The sequence below is a fragment of the Gobio gobio genome (assembly GCF_949357685.1).
Source record: "Gobio gobio genome assembly, chromosome: 22".
NCBI classification, from domain to species: Eukaryota; Metazoa; Chordata; class Actinopteri; order Cypriniformes; family Gobionidae; genus Gobio; species Gobio gobio.
In genome coordinates, this window is record NC_137118.1 from 2652318 (window position 1) to 2679817 (window position 27500).

Consider the following 27500-nt stretch of genomic DNA (forward strand, 5'->3'; position numbering starts at 1 on the left):
TTTTCATTCTGGTTTCAGATTTCTGAGGTCTCCTTACTAAAAGGATACTTGTTAAAAATAAATTAATGTTAATAAAGTTCTTTTTTTAAATAACAGTATGTTAAAAGCGCTGAAAATAACAATAATAAAGTCAGTCATTTTTAACCCCAGACAGATGCAGTTGTAACATAAATATTGTATTTTTGGATTTAATGTTTGTTCACATGAAGTGGGGGTGGCATGGCATCAGCTGACGCTGTATTTAGCTTCAGATAAAAACATTCACAGTTATTTTAGAGCTCCTTGGTTTATTTTTCATCATCCATTTCATAAAATTTTAATACAGATTAATAAACTGTATGTAAAAGTATTTAATTTACAAGTGTCATGCTTGTGCTTTGACATCATTACTGCTTTATTTATTCAGAAAAAGAAGTAACTTCTATTTATTTGTGTATTCTACTTTTCATTCACTATTACTGTAACAACAGCGCCTCCACTAAATAGGCTATATATAATATTCTACCGGCGGACACTAGGACCTGGAGGAGCTTCAGCAGCTGCGCTATAGAGTGTGGAGACGCGATTGTGCTTGTTTTGGGCTAGTTTTGTTGTGAAAACCTGGCAATCCTGCGTTGATTCACAAATTCAAGGCAGCATTTAAAAACTGACAATTTAAATCACCATACATGCAATGCATTTGCTTGTTTTCACTTCAAGAATGAGCACACGGCTGACGAGATCTTATCGCTATAGAAGTGCTTGCACATGTGAGTTATTGCAGGCGCATATCAACACGTTATCATATCGGCATAATTTTTTCATATCGGCCAATGCCGATTTTTATATTTTAAGCGTTTTCGGCGGATTCCGATATCGTGCCGATTATATCGTGCATCCCCAGATTAAAATGATGTATAACACTTGCCTGAATGATAAAAAACGACAGAGATATTTGAGTCTCTTTGGCACTAATAGGAAAAAAAGAGAGCCGATTGCGCCGGCGCGACTCGAGAGGGTTAAACTTGATTTCATCTATTGGGAATGTGAAAGATGAAAAGTGACATATCAGGTGGGAAGGGGCGGGGTTTAAAAATAAGGTCTTGGTGATGTCATCCAAACGGAAAAGCTGTTTTAGAGGCGGCGACCGATATTGCAATATGGATGCGCGCCCAATACGAACAGGAACGCGTGATGTTTTTCCCGTTTGTTCATAATGATATCCGCTTTTAGTTACAGCACAGCTCCCAGGACAGAAGTGTGTGTGCCGTCCTCTCACCTGTGTTTGGATCTTGCTTTGTTTTTATCTGCCTCTGAGCTGCTGACCCTCTCAGGTGCGCAGGTGCTCTGTGGCACTGAGAGAGAGGAGGAGGAAATCTAATGGCCTGTGAGAAAGATGGGTTATGAGAGAATGAAGGAAGGAAAAACAGCAGCTCTACGGAGAGAGAGAGAGAGAGAGAGGCTGACGTTTCCCTGCTGCATATGCAGCTGATAGTATCTGGCAGGGCCTGGCTCTCTGGGGAGCCCTGTAATCTGTTCCATCAGCGTTTACTACCGAACAAATTAACTAAGACAAGCACCGCCGCCTGAGCCAGCAGAATTCTTCCATTAGGAAAATTATAAAGCTATTATGGGGAACAATTTGGTCCTTTATATAAACGACTCTCATTGGAGGGCTACAGGGCTTCCTTGAACGACACCAGGGGGGCTGGATGGCAAACCTCAGGGGGCATTACCTCTATTGATACCAACAGAAGAAGAAAAACTGCGCTCTTTAATATCTCAAGCGTTTCTCCTCGACAGCGCGGAGATTAAATACAGCGGTTTTATTAAGAAAGGACCCCGGGGTAGATCAGACGGTCTCAAAATGTGCTCACATACCAAAGATCTTAAAGGAGATGTTTCAAAACCAATTCATTTTTATAGCTCGTACTGTTTCTGTATGCCAGGAGAATTTTAGAAATATTGATATCCTTCCTAACTGTGTGTTCACACCAGACGCAACTTAAATAAATCACGTGTAGTTGGACGCTTGAACATTTTAATTTTCCTCGCTTCATTCGCGCGTGACATTCACTTCACAACAGACGCGAATTCACGTAATGGGAGGGGCTTCTGCCAGCGGCTCGTCTCGTTGTGAAATGGCTGACATGGATTGTTTTAAAATACGGTGAATAAGCTCAATTTGCAGCTTTAGCTAGCTTTGAGTCTCAATAGGGTGAATTCAGGATGATTGGGACACTTTTTCCAAGGCATCTCAATGGCAAAAAGTGTCCAAATCAGCCTGAAATCACTCGATGTAGAGCTCAAACTGAGTAAAGAGCGTTTTTTACAACTTACCAGTTGTCTGACCTCCTCACTCACTTTCTTCCAAGCAAGATCCTTTTTATTCCTGTTTCTATAAAGTATGAAGATGTATCGACAGCTCCGGGGATCCACATGTGATTTTGTCCTCATTGTTGTCACTACTAGAGCAAGCTCCTGATTGGTTAACGCAGCGCGAATATCCACCATTTTTCAACTCGCGCAATTCGCGCCATTTGCGCAAATCACGTGTCAAACACTCAATTCGCGCAGTGTCATTCGCACGAATCACGCCGCAGAATGTCTATTTGCGTCTTTGCGTTGACTTAACATGTAAATCACTTACGAAAAGCATAATTCGCGTCTGGTGTGAACGCACCATAAATGTGCGTTCACACCAGACGCGACTTTTGCGAATAAATCGCGCTATTCGCGCGTAATGGATTTTAACATTTTGAGTTTACTCGCTTCAATCGCGCGTGACGTTCACTTCACAACAGACGTGAATTCACGTAATGGGAGGGGCTTCTGCCAGCAGCTCGTCTCGGTGTGAAATGGCTGACATGGATTGTTTTAAAATACGGCGAATAAGCTCAATTTGCCGACTTTAGCTAGCTTGTAGTCTCAATATGTATAATATATGTATAGCTCAAATTGAGTAAAGAGCGTTTTTTACTCAAACTCACCAGATTGTCCGACCTCCTCACTCACTTTCTTCCAAGCAAGATTCTTTTTATTCCTGTTTCTATAAAGTATGAAGATGTATCGTACAGCTTCGGGGATCCACATGTGATTTTGTCCTCATTGTCGTCACTACTAGAGCAAGCTCCTGATTGGTTAACGCAGCGCGAATATCCGCCAAAGTTCACATTTTTCAAATCTCGCGATTCGCACATCAAAGGCCCAATACACTCAATTTGCCGCGCCTCATTCGCACAAATCACGCCACAGAATGTCTATTCGCGTCTTTGTATTGACTTAACACGTAAATCACGCGCGCAAAACTTTTCATTCGCGTCTGGTGTGAACGCAACATAAGCTTTGAGAGTTTGCTGTGATTCATATTTTCTATAATTTTGGTTGCACGACCTTAAAAAGGGTGTAATACAAGAACATCTTAAAGACGAGGCATCTTAAATATAGCACTTTAAAGGTGCAGTGTGTAAATTTGAGCGGCATCTAGTGGTGAGGTTGTGAATTGCAGTCACCCAACGCTCACCCCTCCCTTTCGAAGCACTAATATAAGCAAAAATGTCATCATCGGAGACAGCAGAGAGTAGCTAACGCTCTGTAGAGAAGTTTGTCCCTTTAGGGCCACTGTAGAAACATGGCTAGATAGAAACAGCTCATTCTAAGGTGATAAAAACATAACAGTCTTTATACTCCACTGAAAACATAGTTATGTATATTATATTGCATTTCTGTTAATAGATCCTCATAAATATTACACACTGCACCTTTAACATTTTTAATTAAGGGGAAACATATGAGACTGAGACAAAGTTATTATACCTTGCAACTTTTTCTGTATTATGATTCATATTTCCTGTAGTTATCTTAAATATAGCTCTTCAACATTTAACACTTTCCAGATGAATTTTAAGAGGAAACATCTGAGACAAAGTTGATACTTTACCTTGTTAAGCTTTGAAAGAGCAACTGTATTATGATTCATATTTGCTTACATTTTGGTCGCACGACCTTAAAAATGGAATATAGATCATGATCACGTTCACAAATCAGTTCAGAAGTTGACATTTTGAATCCAATTCACTTAATCGTTGTCAAAAATTGTCAAAATTATGAATCATAAACAGATTTTCATTGATCCCCTTGATCTGATTCACAGTTCAGAAATATTTACTCACAAATGCCTGTTATTTTACTGTATTATGATTCATATTTCCTATGATATAACATTTTTAATGAACACTTTCCAGAGGAATGTTAAGAGGAAACATAGTTGATACTTCACTGAAGAGCCATCTTAAGCTTTGAAAGCGCAACTTTTACTGTATTATGATTCATATTTGCTTACATTTTGATGTACGACCTTAAAAATGGAATATAGATCATGATCACGTTCACAAATCAGTTCTGAAGTTGACATTTTGAATCTAATTCACTTAATCGTTGTCAAAAATGTGAATCATAAACAGATTCTTTTCATTGATCCCCTTGATCTGATTCACAGTTCAGAAATATTTACTCACAAATGCTTACCTAAGCTGGAAGCCTGTACTGTATTATGATTCATATTTCCTATGATATAGCACTTTAACATTTTTAATTAACACTTTTCAGAGGAATGTTAAGAGGAAACACAGTTGATACTTCACTGAAGAGCCATCTTAAGCTTTGAATGTGCAACTTTTACCGTATTATGATTCATATTTGCTTATATTTTGATCGCACAACCTTAAAAATGGAATATAGATCATGATCACGTTCACAAATCAGTTCTGAAGTTGACATTTGGAATCCAATTCACTTAATCGTTGTCAAAAATGGTCCAATCAGTGGTCAAATCAAAATGATGAATCATAAACAGATTCTTTTCATTGATCCCCTTGATCTGATTCACAGTTCAGAAATATTTACTCACAAATGCCTGTTATTTTACTGTATTATGATTCATATTTGCTTACATTTTGATGTACGACCTTAAAAATGGAATATAGATCATGATCACGTTCACAAATCAGTTCTGAAGGTGACATTTTGAATCCAATTCACTTAATCGTTGTCAAAAATGTGAATCATAAACAGATTCTTTTCATTGATCCCCTTAATCTGATTCACAGTTCAGAAATATTTACTCACAAATGCCTGTTATTTTACTGTATTATGATTCATATTTCCTATGATATAACATGTTTTAATGAACACTTTCCGGAGGAATGTTAAGAGGAAACATAGTTGATACTTCACTGAAGAGCCTTCTTAAGCTTTGAAAGTGCAACTTTTGCTGTATTATGATTCATATTTCCTGTAGTTTAGGCTGCACAAATCGCATTATGCTGTAAGACATGAATATATATCATGATTATGGAGAGGTAATACCCTCACACACACACACACACACACACACACACACACACACACACACACACACACACACACACACACACACACACACACACACACACACACACACACACACACACACACACACACACACACACACACACACACACGTCATGTCAGTGCATTGTTAGGGCAAACGCATTATGTCACAGTTTATTTCCGTCACAGTCTCACTGCTTGTTTTAATAACAGTCGTTTAGAGCGAGCAGAACCAAAGCATGACGTTTTTATCTAAAACATGTCCCATTGACCCAGAAACCAATGATCCACACCCGTCTCCCGGGATGGTATTTTAAAACCAGATTTGTCCCTGGAGATCAGCCCTTGTGCGTTTACCTTGCCAGACTAGCCTTCAGAGAGCATGGAGAGCCATGTGTTCCTCAGTGGAAGGAGGAGGTGATAATAACAGAGGAGAGCTGGGGCCAGACTGTGGTGACTCTGCCCCCCAGTTGTTGTGTTGGAGGTTTGGAGAGTCTGGCGCACAGAGTTCCAGCCTAATTAAGTTGATTTGTTCCCAGCATCTGGCTCCCAGATGCCAGACGATAGTCTTTAGCTCAGCTCCTGCTGTTGGAGGAGAGGAGCCGGACCGCAGACTGCTGACTGCTCAGGACTAGCGAGGGATGGATGCGGTGGCCAATCACGGCGGGCCTGTTGGAACTTTTAGGCGCTCTGATTGGTCCGTTGGAATGAGTGGTTTATAGTGGAGTTATGCCTGCAGGTGCATACCAAGCAGTTTCACACACCTAATAAAACACGTGTTTCCTGCTAAATAGACGTGAAGTAGTGTTTTTACAGCTTTCGTTATGGCGGATGCGGTCGATGTGGACAAAAAAATTATATGGATGCACAATATTGGATTTTTACCGATATCGATACCGATATATGTTATTTTTTTCCCTTTGTTTGGAAACCACCATTTTAAGCAAAACTTTTTTTTTCAGATTTCTGAGGTCTCCTTACTAAAAAGATACTTGTTAAAGATAAATAAATCTTAAAAGCACTGAAAATAACAATAATAAAGTCACCCCAGACAGATGCAGTTGTAACCTAAATATTGTATTTTTGGATTTAATGTTTGTGCACATGAAGTGGGGGTGGCATGGCATCAGCTGACGCTGTATTTAGCTTCAGATAAAAAAATATACAATTATTTTAGAGCTCCTTGGTTTATTTTTCATCATCAATTTCATAAAATTGGATTACAGATTAATAAACTGAATATAAAAGTATTTAATTTACAAGTGTCATGCTTGTGCTTTGACATCATTACTGCTTTATTTATTCAGAAAAATAAGTAACTTCTATTTATTTGTGTACTCTACTTTTCATTCACTATTACTGTAACAACAGCGCCTCCACTAAATAGGCTATATATAATATTCTCCCAGTCGGGCACTAGGACCTGGAGGAGCTTCAGCAGCTGCGCTATAGAGCGGGGAGACGCGATTGGGCTTGTTTTGGGCTAGTTTTGTTGTGAAAACCTGGCAATCTTACATTGATTCACAAATTCAAGGCAGCATTATGTCAATATAAATCACCATACATGCAATGCATTTGCTTGCTTTCACTTCAAGAATGACCACATGCAACACATTTTCATATCGGCAAGGCATATCGGCATAATTTTTCATATCGGCCGATGCTGATTTTTATATTTTAAGCGTTTGGTTTTTTTTCTTCCCAAATCCCGTTTTATTTTTCCCCAAATTTCGTTTTTTTTCTTCCCAGATCCTGTTTAATTTTCCCTAAATTTAGTTTTTTTTCTTCCCAAATCCCGTTTAATTTTTTCCAAAATTTTGTTTTATTCATTTATTTTTAAACCAAATTTCATTTTATTTTTAACCAAATTCTGTTTTATTTTAACCCAAATTTCACCCCCCCAATCCCATTTTATTTTTCCCAAATTTCGATTAATTTTTTTTAACCAAATATCATTTAGTTTTTAACCAAATTCTGTTTAATTTTTTCCAAAATTCGTTTTATGTTTTTTAAACCAAATTTAATTTAATTTTTTAACCAAATTCTGTTTTATTTTAACCCAAATTTCATCCACCCACCACAAATCCTGTTTTATTTTCCCCCCAAAAAAATTAAAACAAATTTTTTAACAAAATTCCGTTTTATTTTCCCCGAATTTCATTTTATTTTCCCCAAATACCGTTGAATTTTTTTTATCCAAATTTCATTTTATTTTCCCCAAATTCTGTTGAATTTTTTTTAACCAAATTTCATTTTATTTTCCCCAAATTTTGTTTTATTTTTCCCCAAATTCTGTTTGATATATTTTTTCCCAAATTCATTTTTTTCTGTAATTTTTTTTCTTCTGGATTCCGTTTTCTTTCCCCCATTTAAACACTGTCAATATAAATCCCCATACATGCAATGCATTGGCTTATTTTCACTTCAAGAATGACCACACGCAACACATTATCATATCGGCAAGGCATATCGGCATAATTTTTCATATCGGCCGATATTTTTATATTTTAAGCGTTTATCGGCCGAGTGCGATGTCGTGGCGATAATATCGTGCATGCCTATTGCCAACCTTAGTGCCAATAGTAATTTGGACCAGTTGATCCAATGCACAATTAGGGCTGTGACCGCTTTACCCTCATCACATTTTTTTGTGTGTGCATATGTTGTGTGATATGAACCGTAAACACAATAATCATTGTTTATCATAATGTACTGTCCCTAAAAATGCTTGGTTGATATTTAGGCCCGTCTGACGGCATGTGATTGGTTTACTGAAGCCTCATGCCAAACGCTTCCCTTATCTGCCCTCAGAAAGAGCTGGATGCCACCGCCACTGCCCTGGCCAACAGACAGGATGAGAGCGAGCAGTCCAGGAAAAAACTCATCGACCAAAGCCGCGAGTTCAAGAAGAATACACCAGAGGTGAGGGGCTGCCTAACTCTCTCATCTGATATTCTTCTGCTAGCGTTCCACCTCCATCTTTACCGCTGGCACCCTGTAGAGTTGCATTCTGGTCATTGCAATTGTTCCAGTTGAGTTCTAGAGCGTGGCCGCGCCATTACTTCTCAGATTTTGCACTTGTCTGAAGCTCGCATGGCCTCGTAAGAGAGGTCAGTGGCAGAGAAACCAGAGGATATTATGGTTTATCCATTTAGGGGAAACTCAGTGTGCATGTGTTAGCGAGACCGGATCAGTGCTCCTTTATTTACTGAAACCCTTCCTGACCTGATAGAGCTGCTCTGACATCACCAACATCATCACTGCTGCATGCTCGTCACATGACATGATGATGCTGCTCTCCGGTAAATGCATCGATGACGCATTTTTGACTCTTTTATTCTGGACTTTATTTGCAAATCTAATACAGCTGGGATGTTTAACAAAGTCAAAGGAATCTGTCCTTTTTTTAATTTTGCAGAAGAAAAAAAAGTCGTATTTTTGTACAATTTTTTTTATTTGATTTAATAAAATGATTTAATAAAATTGTAATTGATTTAATTAAATTGTATTATTAATATTATTACTTCTACTACTACTAATAATAATCATACAATATGTAATAAGAGCCCTATGAAATATGTTTTATTTTTTCCCCAAATTCCATAAAATGTTTTCCCAAATTTTGTTTTATTTTTTTCCCCAAATCCCGTTTTATTTTTTTCCCAAATTTCGTTGTATTTTCCCCCAAATTCCGTTGAATTTTTTAACCAAATCTCATTTCATTTTTAACCAAATTCTGTTTTATTTTTTACCTAAATTTCACCCCCCCTAAAAAATGACTTTCCCCCAAATTCCGTTTAATTTTTCCCCCCGAATTCGGTAGAATTTTTCCCCCAATTTTTTTTTTTTTTTTTTTTTTTTTTTTTTACCCCCCCCCCCCCCCCCAATTCAGTTTTATTTTTTCCTCAAATTCCGTTTTTTTTCCTTCCCAAATTTCGTTTTATTTTCCCCCATATTCTGGTTTTTTTTTATTTTTTACCAAATTCTGTTTTATTTTTTACCAAATGTAGTTTTTTCTGTAACTTTTTTTTTTCTAAATTCCATTTTCCAAATTTGGACTCCATTTTAATGGTTAAATTACATTTTAGTAATCAAAAATCAGGTCTAATTAATTGAAATCATGAAACGTATACAATAATATACATATAACAATCATTTATAAAATTATAATTTTATTAAATTGAGGGTTTTTTTCTCCCTCAAATAAATTTTTTTTATGTTTTAACTTTTCTGGATTTCATTTTAATGATTAAATTCAATTTTAACAATCAATGATTTAAGAATCAATTCTATGAAATGTTTTTTTTTTTCATGCAATTCTGACTTTATACACACAATTCTGACTTTATATCTCACAATTCAATTCTGACTTTATACACACAATTCTGACTTTATATCTCACAATTCAATTCTGACTTTATACACACAAGTCTGACTTTATATCTCACAATTCAATTCTGACTTTATATCTCACAATTCAATTCTGACTTTATACACACAATTCTGACTTTATATCTCACAATTCAATTCTGACTTTATACACACAATTCTGACTTTATATCTCACAATTCAATTCTGACTTTATACACACAATTCTGACTTTATATCTCACAATTCAATTCTGACTTTATACACACAATTCTGACTTTATATCTCACAATTCAATTCTGACTTTATACACACAAGTCTGACTTTATATCTCACAATTCAATTCTGACTTTATACACACAATTCTGACTTTATATCTCACAATTCAATTCTGACTTTATACACACAATTCTGACTTTATATCTCACAATTCAATTCTGACTTTATACACACAATTCTGACTTTATATCTCACAATTCAATTCTGACTTTATACACACAATTCTGACTTTATATCTCACAATTCAATTCTGACTTTATACACACAATTCTGACTTTATATCTCACAATTCAATTCTGACTTTATACACACAATTCTGACTTTATATCTCACAATTCAATTCTGACTTTATACACACAAGTCTGACTTTATATCTCACAATTCAATTCTGACTTTATATCTCACAATTCAATTCTGACTTTATACACACAATTCTGACTTTATATCTCACAATTCAATTCTGACTTTATACACACAATTCTGACTTTATATCTCACAATTCAATTCTGACTTTATACACACAATTCTGACTTTATATCTCACAATTCAATTCTGACTTTATACACACAATTCTGACTTTATATCTCACAATTCAATTCTGACTTTATACACACAAGTCTGACTTTATATCTCACAATTCAATTCTGACTTTATACACACAATTCTGACTTTATACACACAATTCTGACTTTATATCTCACAATTCAATTCTGACTTTATACACACAAGTCTGACTTTATATCTCACAATTCAATTCTGACTTTATACACACAATTCTGACTTTATACACACAATTCTGACTTTATATCTCACAATTCAATTCTGACTTTATACACACAAGTCTGACTTTATATCTCACAATTCAATTCTGACTTTATACACACAATTCTGACTTTATATCTCACAATTCAATTCTGACTTTATATCTCACAATTCAATTCTGACTTTATACACACAATTCTGACTTTATATCTCACAATTCAATTCTGACTTTATACACACAATTCTGACTTTATATCTCACAATTCAATTCTGACTTTATACACACAATTCTGACTTTATATCTCACAATTCAATTCTGACTTTATACACACAATTCTGACTTTATATCTCACAATTCAATTCTGACTTTATACACACAATTCTGACTTTATATCTCACAATTCAATTCTGACTTTATACACACAAGTCTGACTTTATATCTCACAATTCAATTCTGACTTTATACACACAATTCTGACTTTATATCTCACAATTCAATTCTGACTTTATATCTCACAATTCAATTCTGACTTTATACACACAATTCTGACTTTATACACACAATTTTTTTTCTTTCTCCCCTTCAACAGACAGACCAAAATAGTGCAGTAATAAACAATCTAGTAATAAACCATCTAGTAATTCCATAAATCCAGAAATATGAAATATTTTTTTTTTCTTTTGGAAATTCTATTGTGTATTTTTTTTTCTTTTTCTGGCAATCAAATGAAGGCATAAAAAATGTATTTAAAATATCTTTAAACATTTTATTCCTCAAAAAATCATCGGGCCCTATGTAATATAAATAATGCATTTAAAATGTATTGTAATTCATACAAATGTTGTTCTGAATTCCGCTGTGTGGGAATGAGTGTGTTGAGTTTTCTGAGGCTGTGGCTGAAGACGGTCAGGATGTAGGAATTGTGTCCTTCAGTCCTAATGAAACTGAAGACATTAGAGAAAGAGACATCGGACAGCTGTCAGAAGACATCTAGAGTTCAAAATAACCTCAGGCTTTTCCTTTAGTGTTTGATTAATAATATCCGTATCAGCCGAAGAGTAAAGTTTTCAGACAGGTGCCTCCAATCCGCATAATTCTGGCCCGTCTCTGGTTTTGGGGAAGTCTCTGCCAGGCCATCTGTGGAGAACTCAAGGGCATGGCGGCGCTCCGGCCCGCTCTATCTTTGATCACCTCCTCCCTCTCGCTCCCTCTTTCCTGCCTCTCGTTTTTTGCGAATTCCTCGCGAGTTACCACTCCCAGAGAGTGCCGATGAATAAATGGAAACCTGTTTTGTCTCCGGAGCCTCAATAAATCAGTCCCCCTTTTCCATTTAAAATGTCCAGGGCTGCAATTTATGTCTGAGCTTAATAACCCGTTACTAAATTAATCGTGCTGGGGGTTTTGGCTGAGAGGCCACGCGCTCGCAGATTCTGTGAACCCTGGAAAAGAAAAAAAGAGAGAAGTCCGTCTGAGTGGTTTTCGGGACCCAAGGTGCAGGACTTGATCAAGGGCCTCAGTCAGAGAGCTGGAAACTCTATCTCTGATGAGGGAAGTGGGACAGTTTCCTGAATGTGCCATGGCACCCTTACTGACTGACACAAGGCCCAAATCTGACCCTCGTGGACTTCGCCATATCAGCCGCTTTTAGCTTCATTTGGATGTTTGTGCTTTATTTACTCGTACGTGTGCATCAGGTTCCACCAGTTGGAGGAACAGATCACCCCAAAATGAGCAAACGCTCTTCTGTGGAACACAAAAGGGGAATTTTTGCTATCTTTTAAAGGGTTGTGAAACCCCCAGTTTCAGCAGCCGTCCGTTAGAAAAATGCTATAAAAGTGGGCGTGGTTTAGCGGCAAATTTATTTATTTTTTCTTTTTACCTCAAATTCCGTTTTTTTCTTCCCAAATTTCGTTTTATTTTCCCCCATATTCTTTTTTATTTTTTAACCAAATTCTGTGTTATTTTTTACCAAATGTAGTTTTTTCTGTAACTTTTTTTTTTTCTAGATTCCATTTTACAAATTTGGACTCCATTTTAATGGTTAAATTACTTTTTAGTAATCAAAAATCAGGTCTAATTGATTGAAATCATGAAACATATACAATAATATACATATAACAATAATTTATTAAATTATAATTGTATTAAATTGAGGGTTTTTTCCCTTTTTAAGTTTTCTGGATTCCATTTTAATGATTTAATGCAATTTTAACGATCAATGATTTAAGAATCAATTCTATGAAATGTTTTTTTTTTCTTTTGGAAATTCTATTGTGTATTTGGATGTTTGTGCTTTATTTACTCGTCCACCAGTTGGAGGAACAGATCACCCCAAAATGAGCAAACACTCTTCTGTGGAACACAAAAGGGGAATTTTTGCTATCTTTTAAAGGGTCGTGAAACCCCCAGTTTCAGCAGCCGTCCGTTAGAAAAATGCTATAAAAGTGGGCGTGGTTTAGCGGCGGAGTGGGCGGGGACGAGTGGAGACTGACAGCTCAACGGCTTCCGATTCAGACCATTTTATTTCGCTCTCATTAAAAGCATCAAAGCTTCCCACAAATGACCATTAAGTTACACGCAACACACTAGGGCTGTGATCTCCCAGTTGATTAGTCGTTTATTAATCATACGTTCCGGCTCGACCAAAATTCTGATTTTTTTTCCGCGTTCATTTGATCAGGTGGAAAGCACTAATTGTTAATGGTTGTTTCACAGGTAACAGCCTTGTCTTCAGAACACCCCCTTGTCTTCACTTCTTTTGGATTAGCCCAACCCATTGGAGAAGAGAGACTGAAGTAGCGTTAGGCTACTTTGCTGTATATTATTTATTTAATTGTGAGCGTTTTCCTAGTCTGTCTCTTCTACCGTGTCAGACATCGGCAGTGTGGCAGCATTTTTTTAAAATAGAAAATGGGGAAAAAAGACGAATGCAAAATTTGCAAGCAACAGTTTGCACATCACAGCTCGACGACAAACATGTCATATCCCCTAAAAACGGTAAGCGAACTCGTCTGCGTTAGGTTGCCCCGTCTTTTTTGAGTAGGCTATATGAACGTATCAGAATTGCCATATTTCAATGTTTTTTATTTGGAGCCTATGCGCGATGCGCTGTGCCTTATTAGTTTTGAGCCTATGCTTTATTTTTCAGTTATGCACTTTAGTTAGTTTCTGCTCTTGATCTGGTTTGTTGAATAAATATTATTTTTTTATTAAAGTGGACGTTCTTTTGTGTTTAAGAGTAAAAGCTTTAAGTTAATAGTCTATTCGTGTCTCAGCCGCGAAGCTGAGCTGATCCTGTGTTCACAGAGCGGCTGACAGTTATTATAATACATATGACAAAAACAATTGTCTAAATAATGTTGCATATTCCTCAAAAGTTCTTGTGATGATATCACTAGTTGATAACATACTATATTTTGGGAAATCATAGCTATGATATTGCGCAGGTGCACGTGATGCAACGCTGTCAGACTCATTTCAGTGCAAAATAATCAGCTCAAAAACCATTTAATATACTGCAAATAGCCTACTAGTATATGTTTATTTATAATTCATTTAGGCAGACAACAAGGCCATCAAGTACTGCGCACAGTGCGCAACTAATTCATTTAACGTTTTTTTTCCTAACGTAATTTTTAGTTGAAAATCAGTCCGTTACACAGGTGACCTCTATCGGACGGAAAAGTTACATAGTGCACCTTTAATTGTTTTCCACAAGACTCGTGTGCGCTAACAAAATAAATAGAGTCCATTTTGATTTCATCTTGACTTTAAGTTCTACTCACTGACTCACTTTTTGGGAATATTAGTTTTTTTTGTTTTTGGTTTGTTAGTCACACAACACACTTAAGGCTTCAGAAGACTTGGAACTGAACTGAACTGCCCGTTTAAAGTTTTCTGAACACGTGTGTGTATATTTAGACAGATAAACGGCCATTTTTGTGTCTCTGTCTCCATCCGTTTCCATTTGGGTCCACTAATGCTCCACTGCTGTTGTGTAATTGTTATTGACTAGTTATTTATGTGGCTCCTTCATGGTTCTGCTTCGCCTCAGGATGCAGGCTGAAGAGTTTATTGTCCGCGATGTGATGTCAATGTGACAGATAGGGATTTGTTAGGATGACCCGTTATTTTCCAACCGATTACGTAACGTCTGTATTTTGCTCGGCGTGCACCTGTGAAATAAATAATCCTAAGCAGCCGTTAAATTTGCCACAGATCACTTCATTTGGTCTTTTTTTCCGCGAATGCATAAATATGAAACCCAAACAACCGCAGCATTTGGTCCTATTTTCGTTTAGCTCTCGCGTGCTCATGAAATAGGATGGGATGGAGTCTGAAAGAGTCCAGTGTGTCGCGCTGAAATCATATTCAGAGCTGCCTGCAATGCATGATGGAAATATTTTCATAAGGTCATGTGCATTCTCTCCCCTCTAGCTTGCATATTTTGAGTTTATGCATTAGACATCATTGATAAAAATCACATTTTTGGCATTTTTTGCTGAGTGTTGCACTTCATGCATTTAAACTTTACATGTGTGATGGTGAATAATCCACTATACACTCTTTAAAGTGAACATATAAGGTGTTCTCAACCTATTTAGCTTCCATAATGTGCCATTTTTATGAGTTATGCAATATGCAATTGCAAAAATTTAGGGAGGGACTTGATTATTATACTGTATATAAAGATTTCATTAGGGATTGGCGTCTCTTTATGGCAGGTGGCTGGAGGATAGAGCAATGAAACATACCAAAAAACATTATTTGTACTACTTGTGTCAGTGTGCAGTGATGAAACATTCATAAGATCAGAAATGTGTATTAAGAATTGAAGTATGATCACTTTATTTGCTGTTTTCTATGATGGACAGCCTTGTGTGCCATTAAAAATTAAACTGAGAATGATTTTTAGATTTCATTTTGAATTTAAAATGATGCAGAATTGTAGATAAAAAAATTTTTTTAACATGAAACCCATCCATTTAAAAAATATATATATTTCATTGTTTAATAAATTAACTTTTTTTATTATTATTATTTTTATTAAAAGCTGCATTGAACTTTAGAAATCCACTCGTGAAAAAAATAAATATCAGAGAATAAATAGGCATAATTAGTCTAAATTAATTATGTAATTTTGTCAAATTAAATAAAAGAAATGTCAAAGTAAATAAAATTATTATTTTTTTAAATTGCAATTCAACTTCCTGCGGTAGTTTTTAAATGTATTATTATTATTTTTATTTATTTATTAAAAGCTGCATTGAACTTTAGAAATCCACTCATGCAAAAAAAAAAAAAAAAAAAAAAAAAAATATATATATATATATATATATATACATTTCAGGGATTAAAAAAAGCCATAATTAGTCTAAATTAGTCAAATTAAATAAAAAGATTGCCGAATTAAATAATTTAAATATATTAAAATTATGGCTGTCAAAAGATTAATCGCGATTAATCGCATCCAAAATAAAAGTTTGTGTTTACATAATATATGTGTGTGTACTCTGTTAATTATTATTTATATATAAATACAAGCATGTATATATTTAAGAAAAAAAAAATATTTTTATATATAAAACATTTATATTTAAATATATTATAGATTATATAAATGTACATACATGCAAATATTTCTTAAATATATACATGCTTGTGTGTGTGTTTATATATAAATAATAATTAACAGAGCACACACACATATATTATGTAAACAAAAACGTTTATTTTGGATGCGATTAATTGCGATTAATCTTACGACAGCCTTAATTTAAATATAATATATTTATAAATATTTTTTTATTTGCAAATTCAACTTCCTGCATAACTCCTTCCAACTCACACACTTAATAAAGACCTTATTCTTAAATTCTGCAATTGATCTATTTTGAATATTTATTATTATTATCATATTGTCGACATGCGCATTGATATTTCACTACAAAGAACACAGTGGGCAGTTTTTTCCAGTTATGATTGTTGTGTGTGCGTCAGCCATTTTGATTTTTGCTCCTTCACTGGCTTTGATGTGGCCTTAAAGGGGACGGCTGGTTGGCCTCTGGACGTTGTGATGTTAGTGTCCAGAGATTTCATTGGCTGCCAGGGCTGGTCAGAGAGAGCTGTGAACTGAATGGGCCTGACAAAATGAATACAGTAATTAGGGCTGATCCACTGGCACGCCGCCCACGCTGGCAGACTGGCGTCTTACACTGTTAATTATAGCCGTCCCGTTCCTAACACGACGTTAGGGTATTTACCAAGGACTGAATTTGTTACAGTGTGTGTGTGTGTGTGTGTGTGTGTGTAGAGGTAGAGAGAGAGAGCATTGTGTGACTAGCACACTGAAAAATGCCTTTGATGTTGACACTGTAATGGAGGGACGGGTTTGAAGACCTTCGCTACTTCAGTCATACGTGTAAAAATCACAGATCATGCTTCCTAATATGTGTCGGTTGTTTATGAGATTACACGAGGAGACTTTTGCCTAATTGTTCCTGAGAAAACACCCGTCATCTCGCATGTCTCCGCTATAGTTTCATGTATATCTAAGTCTGCGATCATTTGTTTCTTTTCTCATAGAAATAACAGAAGTTGATAACCATACTTGACTTTTGGGCAAGTGATCGGTGAGCAATAGTGTTAGTCTTGGATCAACAGATCTTGTGTGTATATTAAACTTGGTTGCCATTTTTAAACATAAATACTTGAATTGCAACAATACATCAATGTATGAATAACCTGACACTGTTTGTATTTTACATTACCTTATATTTTGAAAGTTTGGGGCGAGTAAGATTGTAAAAAAATGCATTAAAGACATTTATAATGTTACAAAATATTCCATTTCAAATAAATGCTGTTCTTTTGCTCTTCAAAGAATGAAACGTATGAAGGTTTCCAACAGTTTCCAACATTGATAATAATCCGAAAGGATGTTAGAATGATTTCTGAAGGATCATGTGACACTGAAGACTGGAGATCACAGGAATACATGACATTTTACTGTACACCGATCAGGCATAACATTATGACTGACGCTGATTGCAGGGCTCGACATTAAGCCTGTTCACACGCTTGTCCTTCACACAAGTCTTTCACTTGTCCGATTTTTTTTTGTAAATATAATCTATTCTGAAGCAATATTCTCACCAGTGTTTAATCAGCTTTCACATATTTAAATATGCATATTTGTCATATTTGTACCTTTTTATAAAGGGCATTTTTCCATAATCTTCTTAAATATAGGATATGCTTCAGCTCTCCTTTTATATTCTTAAATTTGATCTTTAAATTAAATTAGAATAAGACACTATAGGCTGTTACCAATCAAATTAAATCATTTACACTGAAAAATTACAACTGCATTAAATAATGTTATGAGATTATTTTAAATATTTTTGAATATACAAATAAGAAATGTGGGAAAGATGAACCTAAAGCACCAGTAGGTGGCAGCATGTGACCGTCTGAATGAGCGAGTCATTGAGTCGATTCAGTGAAACGAATAGGGTCATTGAATCTTTGATTCAACCGATTCATTAAAACGCTGAATCATTCACTAACACACTGTTGCTGTGAGATGTGTTACGGTTCTGCTGTGATATTTGTTTGGAACTATTTTCGCTGCTGAAATAAAACAAAAACAGTCCATATTGCTTCTAAAATGTAAGTGACTTAATGTTAATTAATTGTTTATGGAACTGGCGTATGAAATCAGTGTCATTTTCAGTCGTGATGGTATTCAGGAAAACAACACTCTTGTTAGTGTAATGTTGCTTAACTGTATCATATGTTATAAATATAAAAACTACACAATTTTAACTGTGTATGAGTTTCTGTGTGTGAGCGGCGCTCATTTGTTTTTGATTTTCTCCTCGAGAGGCTGCGCGAGCCTCAACAGCTCAACCTTGTCTGTTCGTTTTATATTATTATCCACTATCGATCTCCACTTACACTGATGCAGAATCATTATTGCACTTTGGTGATTCCCCTAGTTATTTTTTGTTTTGACGTTTTAACCAGGATACTTGTGCGTCTGGCAAGTACAATTATTTTTCACTTGCCCCTTCAAAAAATCCACTTGTCCCGGACAAGCATTAATGTCGAGCCCTGGATTGTCTCTGTGAGTGGGTGGGATATATTAGGCAGCAAGTGAACATTTTGTCCTCAAAGGAAAAATGGCAGAGCGTAAGGATTTGAGCGCCGTCACAAAGCACAAATGCTTCAGGAATGCTTTGAGGAGCACAACAACGAGTTTGAGTCCAAATTCCCCAGATCTCAATCCAATCGAGCATCTGTGGGATGAGCTGAACAAACAAGTCCGATCCATGGAGGCCCCACCTCGCAACTTACAGGACTTAAAGGATCTGCTGCTAACATCTTAGTGCCAGATACCACAGCACACCTTCTAGAGGAGTCCATGCCTCGACAGTAGTGTTAGACCGATATATCGGGCCGATATTTGCGATTTTTACATGTATCGCATCGGCCGATACAAGGCTGCTGCGTTCGCCCATATTTTTTTCAAGAGATTAAGGTAAGTGCACCTAAGCATTAAATGACTAGGTTGTAAATAGTTTTAAAAGTATAAAAGTTTTAAGTATAGTACAGTCAGTGTGCACTTTATTTTGCTGCTTGCTTGTTGATACTGTGCAATAGTGTAATTATTTTATTTATGCTTAAATATTTATTTTCACCACTTAACTCTTTTTTTTCTTGTTCTACCTCACCTGTTTTTACTATTTGTTAAATATAGTTTTTTTTAGTTCAATAAATGTTCCTTTTTTAATTTTTAAATTGTTATCCTGATCATTGTGTCATTTTTATTTTGTAAATTGAGGGAGCAAAAGCAGTATCGGCTCCAAATATCGGCTCAAGAAAATCGGCAGCCCGTATCGTCATCGGCTAAAGGCCTGTACACACCGGGACGAATATCGCACGCGCTTATCACCAGCGTTTTTCGTGACGTTTTTCGGCGCGTCTTGAGTGTTCACACCCAAGCGATTTTCACTGGCGCTGCGCCGAGTGAACGTGCACATTCAGTCGATGCGCTCCCGGTACACAAGATGGTGCTGCGGCACTTTAAGCCTCTGACACTCGCTTGTCACACAGAAGGAGAAGAGAGACAGTATTTACGTGCTTGCCAAAACCACAGATATATTATGTCTATGGCAAAACCATTCACACACTTTTTGCTAACTGGCAAGCAGCATTAGCAGTTCATCTTCTTCTTTGTCTACTTACTACTTCTTCGTCGTATCAATGTGTGCTCGGCAAGACCGATTTTGTGCTTGAGCGCCACCAAGTCGTGTTTTACTGTCACTTCAGCAGCTCCAGACACGTCAACAAAAGCGCCGATCTCATTGGTCGGCCAGTTTTTAACGCGCCGCGTCAAAATAAAAAAACGAACCCGAGGCGTTTTTTTTTTAAATGACGTTTTTACGCCTGGCGTTTTACGCGTCGGTGTGAACACTCACATTGGCGCCCATTGTTTAGTCACGAGGCGTTAAACGTCGGCGATAAACGCGCGCGAAAATCGTCCCGGTGTGAACAGGCCTTTAGGCTGATGAAAAAAAATCGGTATCGGCACTAAAAAATCCATATCGGTCGATCCCTACTCGACAGGTCATAATGTTTTGCCGGATCGGTGTATAATCACATGTAGCCTTGGTGAGCATAGAAGACTTCTTTCAAACTTATGAACGCTAGTGTGTAGATATTTTTTGAATGTTTGTGACAGTATTTGAATGAGGTAAAAATCCCCAAGTTCTTCTGTGTCCTGTCAGAAGTGATTTGCTTTTACATGGTATCCTTGAAGAGGGGCTGACCTACTAAAGGCTTGTGTGGGAGAGACGGGTCAGGGATATCTGTCTCTCTGCATAGCCTTCAGGTTCACGCTGGGGTTTAGCAAAGGAAGAACGCAGAGTAAAATAGCCAAATAAACTATAAATCGCCCTTCCCCCTCCGTGTGCTTTGAGAGCGCTTGTTTAATGTACTGGTTCATTGTATTTGTGCCTGTAGGATTTGATCCATCTGCTCAGCCAAAAGTGGGAATGAGAACTGATGGGGCTTGACTGCGTGCCACTTCCTGTCTCTCTCAGCTGACTTGATTGGCTGTTCCTCAGAGCTTCCTGTCTGATAGTCACCGCTGAGTGTTATGCCCCACATTTAAAACTTTAATTCGTCTTGAGTTGGTCGTTTTTGTATTCGCGTTCATGCGCGGTCTAGTTTATCATCACCCGTCCGATATGAAATAATCACACATGCATCACTGAGTTCCCTAACCTGACGCCGAGCCTGTATGAAGATGCGCGACTTGAGCGCAATATAATTTTTCACCTTGTTTAGAATCCCTTTGTGCTGAGATATTGCTCTGGGTCATTAGAGCCGACAGGAATGGGACAAGGAATGGGAATAGGAGCCGGAATGGGAACCCTCCCTCTGGAGTTCTGGGGGTTCGTCTGTCCCTGAGCTGCTGGAGAAGAGTAATCCGTCTTCTCGAAGCGGCCTAGCCGACAACAGATTGGTCACGTTAGCCGAGCCTTTTTGCAACCCCCAGCGATCCTTTCAAAACCCTGCAATCTACAGTCCTGCGGTCAGAAATCAAGCCTTAAAGGGATAGCGCACACAAAAACTTCTAAAACACACTTGTGTCGCTCTTAACCTGTGGACACAAACTTGCCTGTATAATGGAGGTCATCGACTTTTATAATGTGTTTTTTTTTTACTGGCACATTGAATTAAATCTGATAGTAGGAAAAAATACTTAGTAGGGGTGTAACGGTACACAAAACTGACGGTTCGGTACAGCAGTTTTACAAAATTGCTTATTTGTTTTACGAGAAAAAAAAGTGTCTGTCCTTAAATGAATTAAATTATAACTAAAAGTTTATTGAATATATTGCTGTACACTATATAGGGAGCCCTTACTCACACAACAGAGCCCAAACTATTAGCCTAAATTCAGCTGCTATTTATTTTTAGGTGTAATAATCAACACTCAAATAACACAGTAAGCAAACATGTAAACTTCACATAAGGCAGTTTTTGCAATAACTTCTAAATCTAATTATAAAATAGTTTTTTCTCCAATTTGTTGTTGAAATATAATCATTTATACACAGTGTCTGTCATTTTCATGACAGGTTTATTTAAACACACATGAAATAATCAAGACATCACTAACAGGTTCAGTAGAATATAATGAATATAACGGCTAATATAATGAATATAACGACTAATATAATTAATATAACGGCTAATATAGTGAATAAAACGGCTAATGATGAATATAACGGCTAATATAGTGAATAAAACGGCTAATATAATGAATATAACGGCTAATATAGTGAATAAAACGGCTAATATAGTGAATATAACTGCTAATATAGTGAATAAAACGGCTAATGATGAATATAACGGCTAATATAATGAATAAAACGGCTAATATAATGAATATAACGGCTAATATAGTGAATAAAACGGCTAATATAATGAATATAACGGCTAATATAGTGAATAAAACGGCTAATATAGTGAATATAACTGCTAATATAGTGAATAAAACGGCTAATGATGAATATAACGGCTAATATAATGAATAAAACGGCTAATATAATGAATATAACGGCTAATATAGTGAATAAAACGGCTAATATAATGAATATAACGGCTAATATAGTGAATAAAACGGCTAATATAATGAATATAACAGCTAATATAGTGAATAAAACGGCTAATATAATGAATATAACGGCTAATATAGTGAATAAAACGGCTAATATAGTGAATATAACGGCTAATATAGTGAATAAAACGGCTAATATAATGAATATAACGGCTAATATAATGAATATAACGGCTAATATAGGTCATATATTTAGTGAAAGAGTTGATTTCTCTAGTTAATAAAAGGACACTGTATGACTCCTGAGGTCATGTGATGCTGACGTTGTTTAGTTTACAGCAGTTATATTGACGTCTTTCCGCCGTTGAAACACTGATTGAGCGATTACACCTTATGATACGGGACAGTGAGCGTTAATGTATCCTCAGCATACCTTCAGATGTTCATTCATGTTTATTCTTAAGGAAGAGGCGCCGCCGCTTGAACTCAGTTGTTAGGTCTGACATCACATGGCTTCCGGATCTCATACCACAAGAAAAACAACAAACGGTGCTAATATACACACACATGTGGTGTAATATTACAATAAAAATATATAATCAAAACCTTTATCTCCATACCAAAATTCCAGATGGCCAGACAGTGATTCATCTTTTATAAACCGTTAAAATATTGATGTCTGTGACGCTGTGAGCACAGAGACTGTTGTGTAGACTGTAAGTATTTAAAATATTTAACTTTTTAAATTGTTTGATGTTTAATATGAATAAATAGCGCTCATAAACGACCGTCGATGGCATTCTCAAGTGAAACCAGTTGAGGCTTGGACCCAGAAACGGCATTTTTACGTCACGACATAAAGGGATAGTTCACCCAAAAATGAAAATTAGCCCATGATTTACTCTCCCTCAAGTCATCCATTTTGTGTTTGACATTCTTCTTTCAGACGAATAAAATCTGAGTTATATTAAACATGTTCTGGCTAATCCAAGCTTTATAATGGCAGTAATAGTTGCTCTGTTTTTGAAGTCCATAAAAAGTGCATCTATCCGTCATATAACTGCTCCACGCGGCTCTGGGGTGTTAATAAAGGCCTTCTGAAGCAAATCAATGCGTTTGTGTAAGAAAAATATCCATATTTAAAACTTTATTTAATTTTTTTCTATGGCTCTGCATCAGCCGTCTCCGCGCCATCACTTCCGGCGAATAAGGTCAAAATACCGGCGCGATTATAGATATATACACATAGATTCCTCATTAGTGCCTGCACAGATCGGTCGAATGAGGCATCTACGCATATATATCTTTGATCGCGCCAGTATTTTGACCTTATTCGCCGGAAGTTATGGCGCTGGGAATACTAGATGACATTCGTCTGATAAGAGGTAAAAAAATAACACAAATACCGTTGAGTTTCTCGCAGAAGCCGATGGTTTCGTGTCTTCAGACATCAGTGTGTCGCCACGAGCCGCAGGTTTAATAAGGATTCATATGTCTGTGTGTTTTTACACTCATTGATCTCATCCTCTAAAATATCCCCATTGACATCATTATACGACTATCACACTGTTAAACATCTTCATTTGTGTTCTACTGAAGAAACAAAGCCCTGGGGTTGAGCAGATAAACATAAACATTTTGTTTTTGGGTGAACTATCCCTTTAACAAGCAGTGATCAGTCGCACCACATTAAAGAGCGTCAAAACGGCATTTATCGGTTGAATTTCGTGATAAAATGGACTGAATACTTAATATGTTCGTGTGGGAACTCAGATTGAAGTGTGTTCCGCGCTTAAAACGGGCCGACTGTTAACTGTTAATTCGGAAACCGTTCGGTACACACGCCCCAAAACGGTTCGATACAAATACGTGTACCGTTACACCCCTATTGAGAATAAATCAGCTCATTCCTAGCATTAGGATCCTTTGGAAGGTCGTGTTATTTTTAGTCAGTTCGTCTCTCCTCGTCATCTCACTAACACTCCAGTGGGCGGGGCCAACGCTGTGATGATGAAGTGGGCGTTGATCTTCTTCTGCAGAGGCGCTCTTTCACCATCTATTATAGGCTCCATACTACATTACAATTGTCATTCACCTTTTATATCATCATACAGCTTGACTGTAAATCAGTGCAGTGTTTGTTTAGCCTGTTTATGAAAGAACCTTTATATATAGTTCTGTGCTTAAACACAAAGAAAACATCTACTATTGTTCACGGAGTGAAAACGAATCCTAGAAAGCGATTTATCGTGCCAACACTTGGGTTTTTTACGCAACCTTATTCTGCCTAAACAACATATTATTGTGTCTGTGAACGTGTGTGTGTGTGTGTGTGTGTTTGTTTGTTTGTGTGTTTTAGCATCTGCAAGCCCCCGATAACCCACACACTCATCTTCATCTCCTTGGGTGGGCAGTGTACCGGCCTTGGGAGTGTGATCAGATTTCATGCTGTGCTCCATCATTCCCGAGCAAACGGTTGCACTGAAGACGCACACCGAAACACACACACACTCAAACGCATCTGCTCGACACACTCGTGAAGACGCTGTCCGTGTGTAACAGAGCACAGACAGGCACACACACACAGACGCCATTAACCCCGAGATCCACTTACCGCTTTTCAACACTAGGCCTGCCTGTGCTGAGCTTTTCAGCGCGGCTGAGCCTCCGGAAGCCGTCCTCTGAAGGGCCCCAGTCTCAATCACCTGCTCCCAGTGTTGGGTGTCCGAACACAGGCCTACTCTTGCTGATTAATGGGCCTCGGAGGTCTTTGTCTGACTTGGGTTACCGATTCTTCAAGTAAACGCGCGCACACACACCTGCACGCCGTCCTTTCAGCGGTGCTTAATAGGGCTGGGCATCGACACAAATGTCATGATTCAATTAGATTTTGATTCACAAGCTTGCAATTTGATTACGTTCTTATTACGATTCAATTCAGTATCAACAAAAAATATCTTTCATGTTTGGTGGCCGATTTTTTCAGTCAGAAGGCATTGAAATGTGCGCAATTTTCCACACACATATCAGGATTTATTAAAAAAATAAGCTAGGCGTAAATATGTGCGCCCTGTACACACTCTAGACCAAGGGGCTGATTTCACGATTTCACGAAAGCATTATCCAGAAGTTGCAACATTTTTTATATGTATTTAAACTAGGGCTGTCAAAAGATTAATCGCATCCAAAATAAAAGTTTGTGTTTACATAATATATGTGTGTGTACTCTGTTAATTATTATTTATATATAAATACACACACAAGCATGTATATATTTAAGAAAAAAATATAATATTTATATATAAAACATTTATTTATATATATATATATATTATAGAGTATATAAATGTATATACAGTATATACATGCAAATATTTCTTAAATATATACATGAATGTGTGTGTATTTATATATAAACAATAATATATTATTTATAAATTATTTAAAGTTATACATTACAGTATAACTGAAAGATCCCAATTTCAACATTTATTAGGCTTTAAAAAAACAACTTTTAATTTAAGTGAACTTAAAAAACTCTTAACTTAACTGAACTTAATAGGGCTGGGCATCGACACAAATGTCATGATTCAATTAGATTTTGATTCACAAGCTTGCAATTTGATTACATTCTTATTACGATTCAATTCAGTATCAACAAAAAATATCTTTCATGTTTTGTCCCATTCAGAAGCCGGTGGGAAGAGATCTACTTAGATTTTTCAGTCAGAAGGCATTGAAATGTGCGCAATTTTCCACACACATATCAGGATTTATAAAAAAAATAAGCTAGGCGTAAATATGTGCGTATGTATGTGTAATAATCAGAGTGTGTGTGTGTGTGTGTGTGCTGTTGCGCGTCCCTGTGTATGTAATAATCAGTGTGTGTGTGTGTGTGTGTGGGCATGTTTTTGTGAAATATCAGGACACAAATGTGTATAATGACATGGGTATTACAAAAAGAGGGTGAAATATGAGGACGTTCCCCATGTCCTCACTTTTCAAAATGCTTATAAATCACACAGAATGAGTTTTTTTTCACAGAAAGTGAACTGCACAGTCTCCTGTGATGGGTAGGTTTAGGGACAGGGGCAGTGTGTGTGTGTGTGTGTGTGTGTGTGTGTGTGTGTGTGATGGGTAGGTTTAGGGACAGGGGCAGTGTGTGTGTGTGTGTGTGTGTGTGTGTGTGTGTGTGTGTGTGTGATGGGTAGGTTTAGGGGCAGGGGCAGTGTAAGGGGATAGAAAATACGGTTTGTACGGTATAAAAACCATTACGCCTATGGAATGTCCTCACATTTCACAAAAACAAATGTGTGTGTGTGTGTGTGTGTGTGTGTGTGTGTGTATGCGCTGCTGCGCGTCCCTGTGTGTGTAATAATCAGAGTGTGTGTTGTGCTCCTCCTATAGGCTCATATCACTAACACACTCTTTAAATAACACATTAATAGTGCACTATTGACTTTAGAGCAGGTGTGTGTGTGTGTGTGTGTGTGTGTGTGTGTGTGTGTGTGTGTGTGTGTGTGTGTGTGTGTGTGTGTGTGTGTGTGTGTGTGTGTGTGTGTGTGTGTGTGTGAGTTTAGAGCAGGTGTGTGTGTGTGAGTTTAGAGCAGGTGTGTGTTGGTCAGTGGTGTTCAGACCAGACGCCCATGAAGTGAACAGATGACAAACTTTTCTAGTTTGGTAACAATCGATATTGGTTCATCAAAATGAGAATAGATGAATATCTTTAACCCAGCTCTAGTCCTGTGGCGTGACAGGAGATCTCGGCCCATTAAACCATTCCCCGCTTTAGTAGTTCACTTTACACGGGATATTTTAAGCCAGGGCCAATCATTCCTGTCATCTCTTTATTTGGATGTGGCCGCCATATTTTCAGCAGTGCTGAGTGACAATGCCCAAAGTATACGGCTGCCCCTCTCCTCCACCCGCCTGCCCCTCTGCCCCTCTCCTCCACCCGCCTGCCCCTCTGCCCCTCTCCTCCACCCGCCTGCCCCTCTCCTCCACCCGCCTGCCCCTCTCCTCCACCCGCCTGCCCCTCTCCTCCACCCGCCTGCCCCTCTCCTCCACCCGCCTGCCCCTCTGCCCCTCTCCTCCACCCGCCTGCCCCTC

General features: G+C 37.2%; 1 protein-coding gene across 4 annotated transcripts in view; it reads left to right on the forward strand.

Moving 5' to 3' along the window:
- Positions 1-27500, forward strand: part of cux1a (cut-like homeobox 1a) — a 263147-nt gene that overhangs the window by 54382 nt on the left and 181265 nt on the right. For all 4 annotated transcript variants that reach the window (XM_079804718.1, XM_079804716.1, XM_079804717.1 and 1 more), the window contains exon 2: positions 8161-8271. In XM_079804718.1, coding sequence (XP_079660844.1) covers positions 8161-8271 — 111 coding nt within the window. The remainder of the gene's footprint in view (positions 1-8160; positions 8272-27500) is intronic.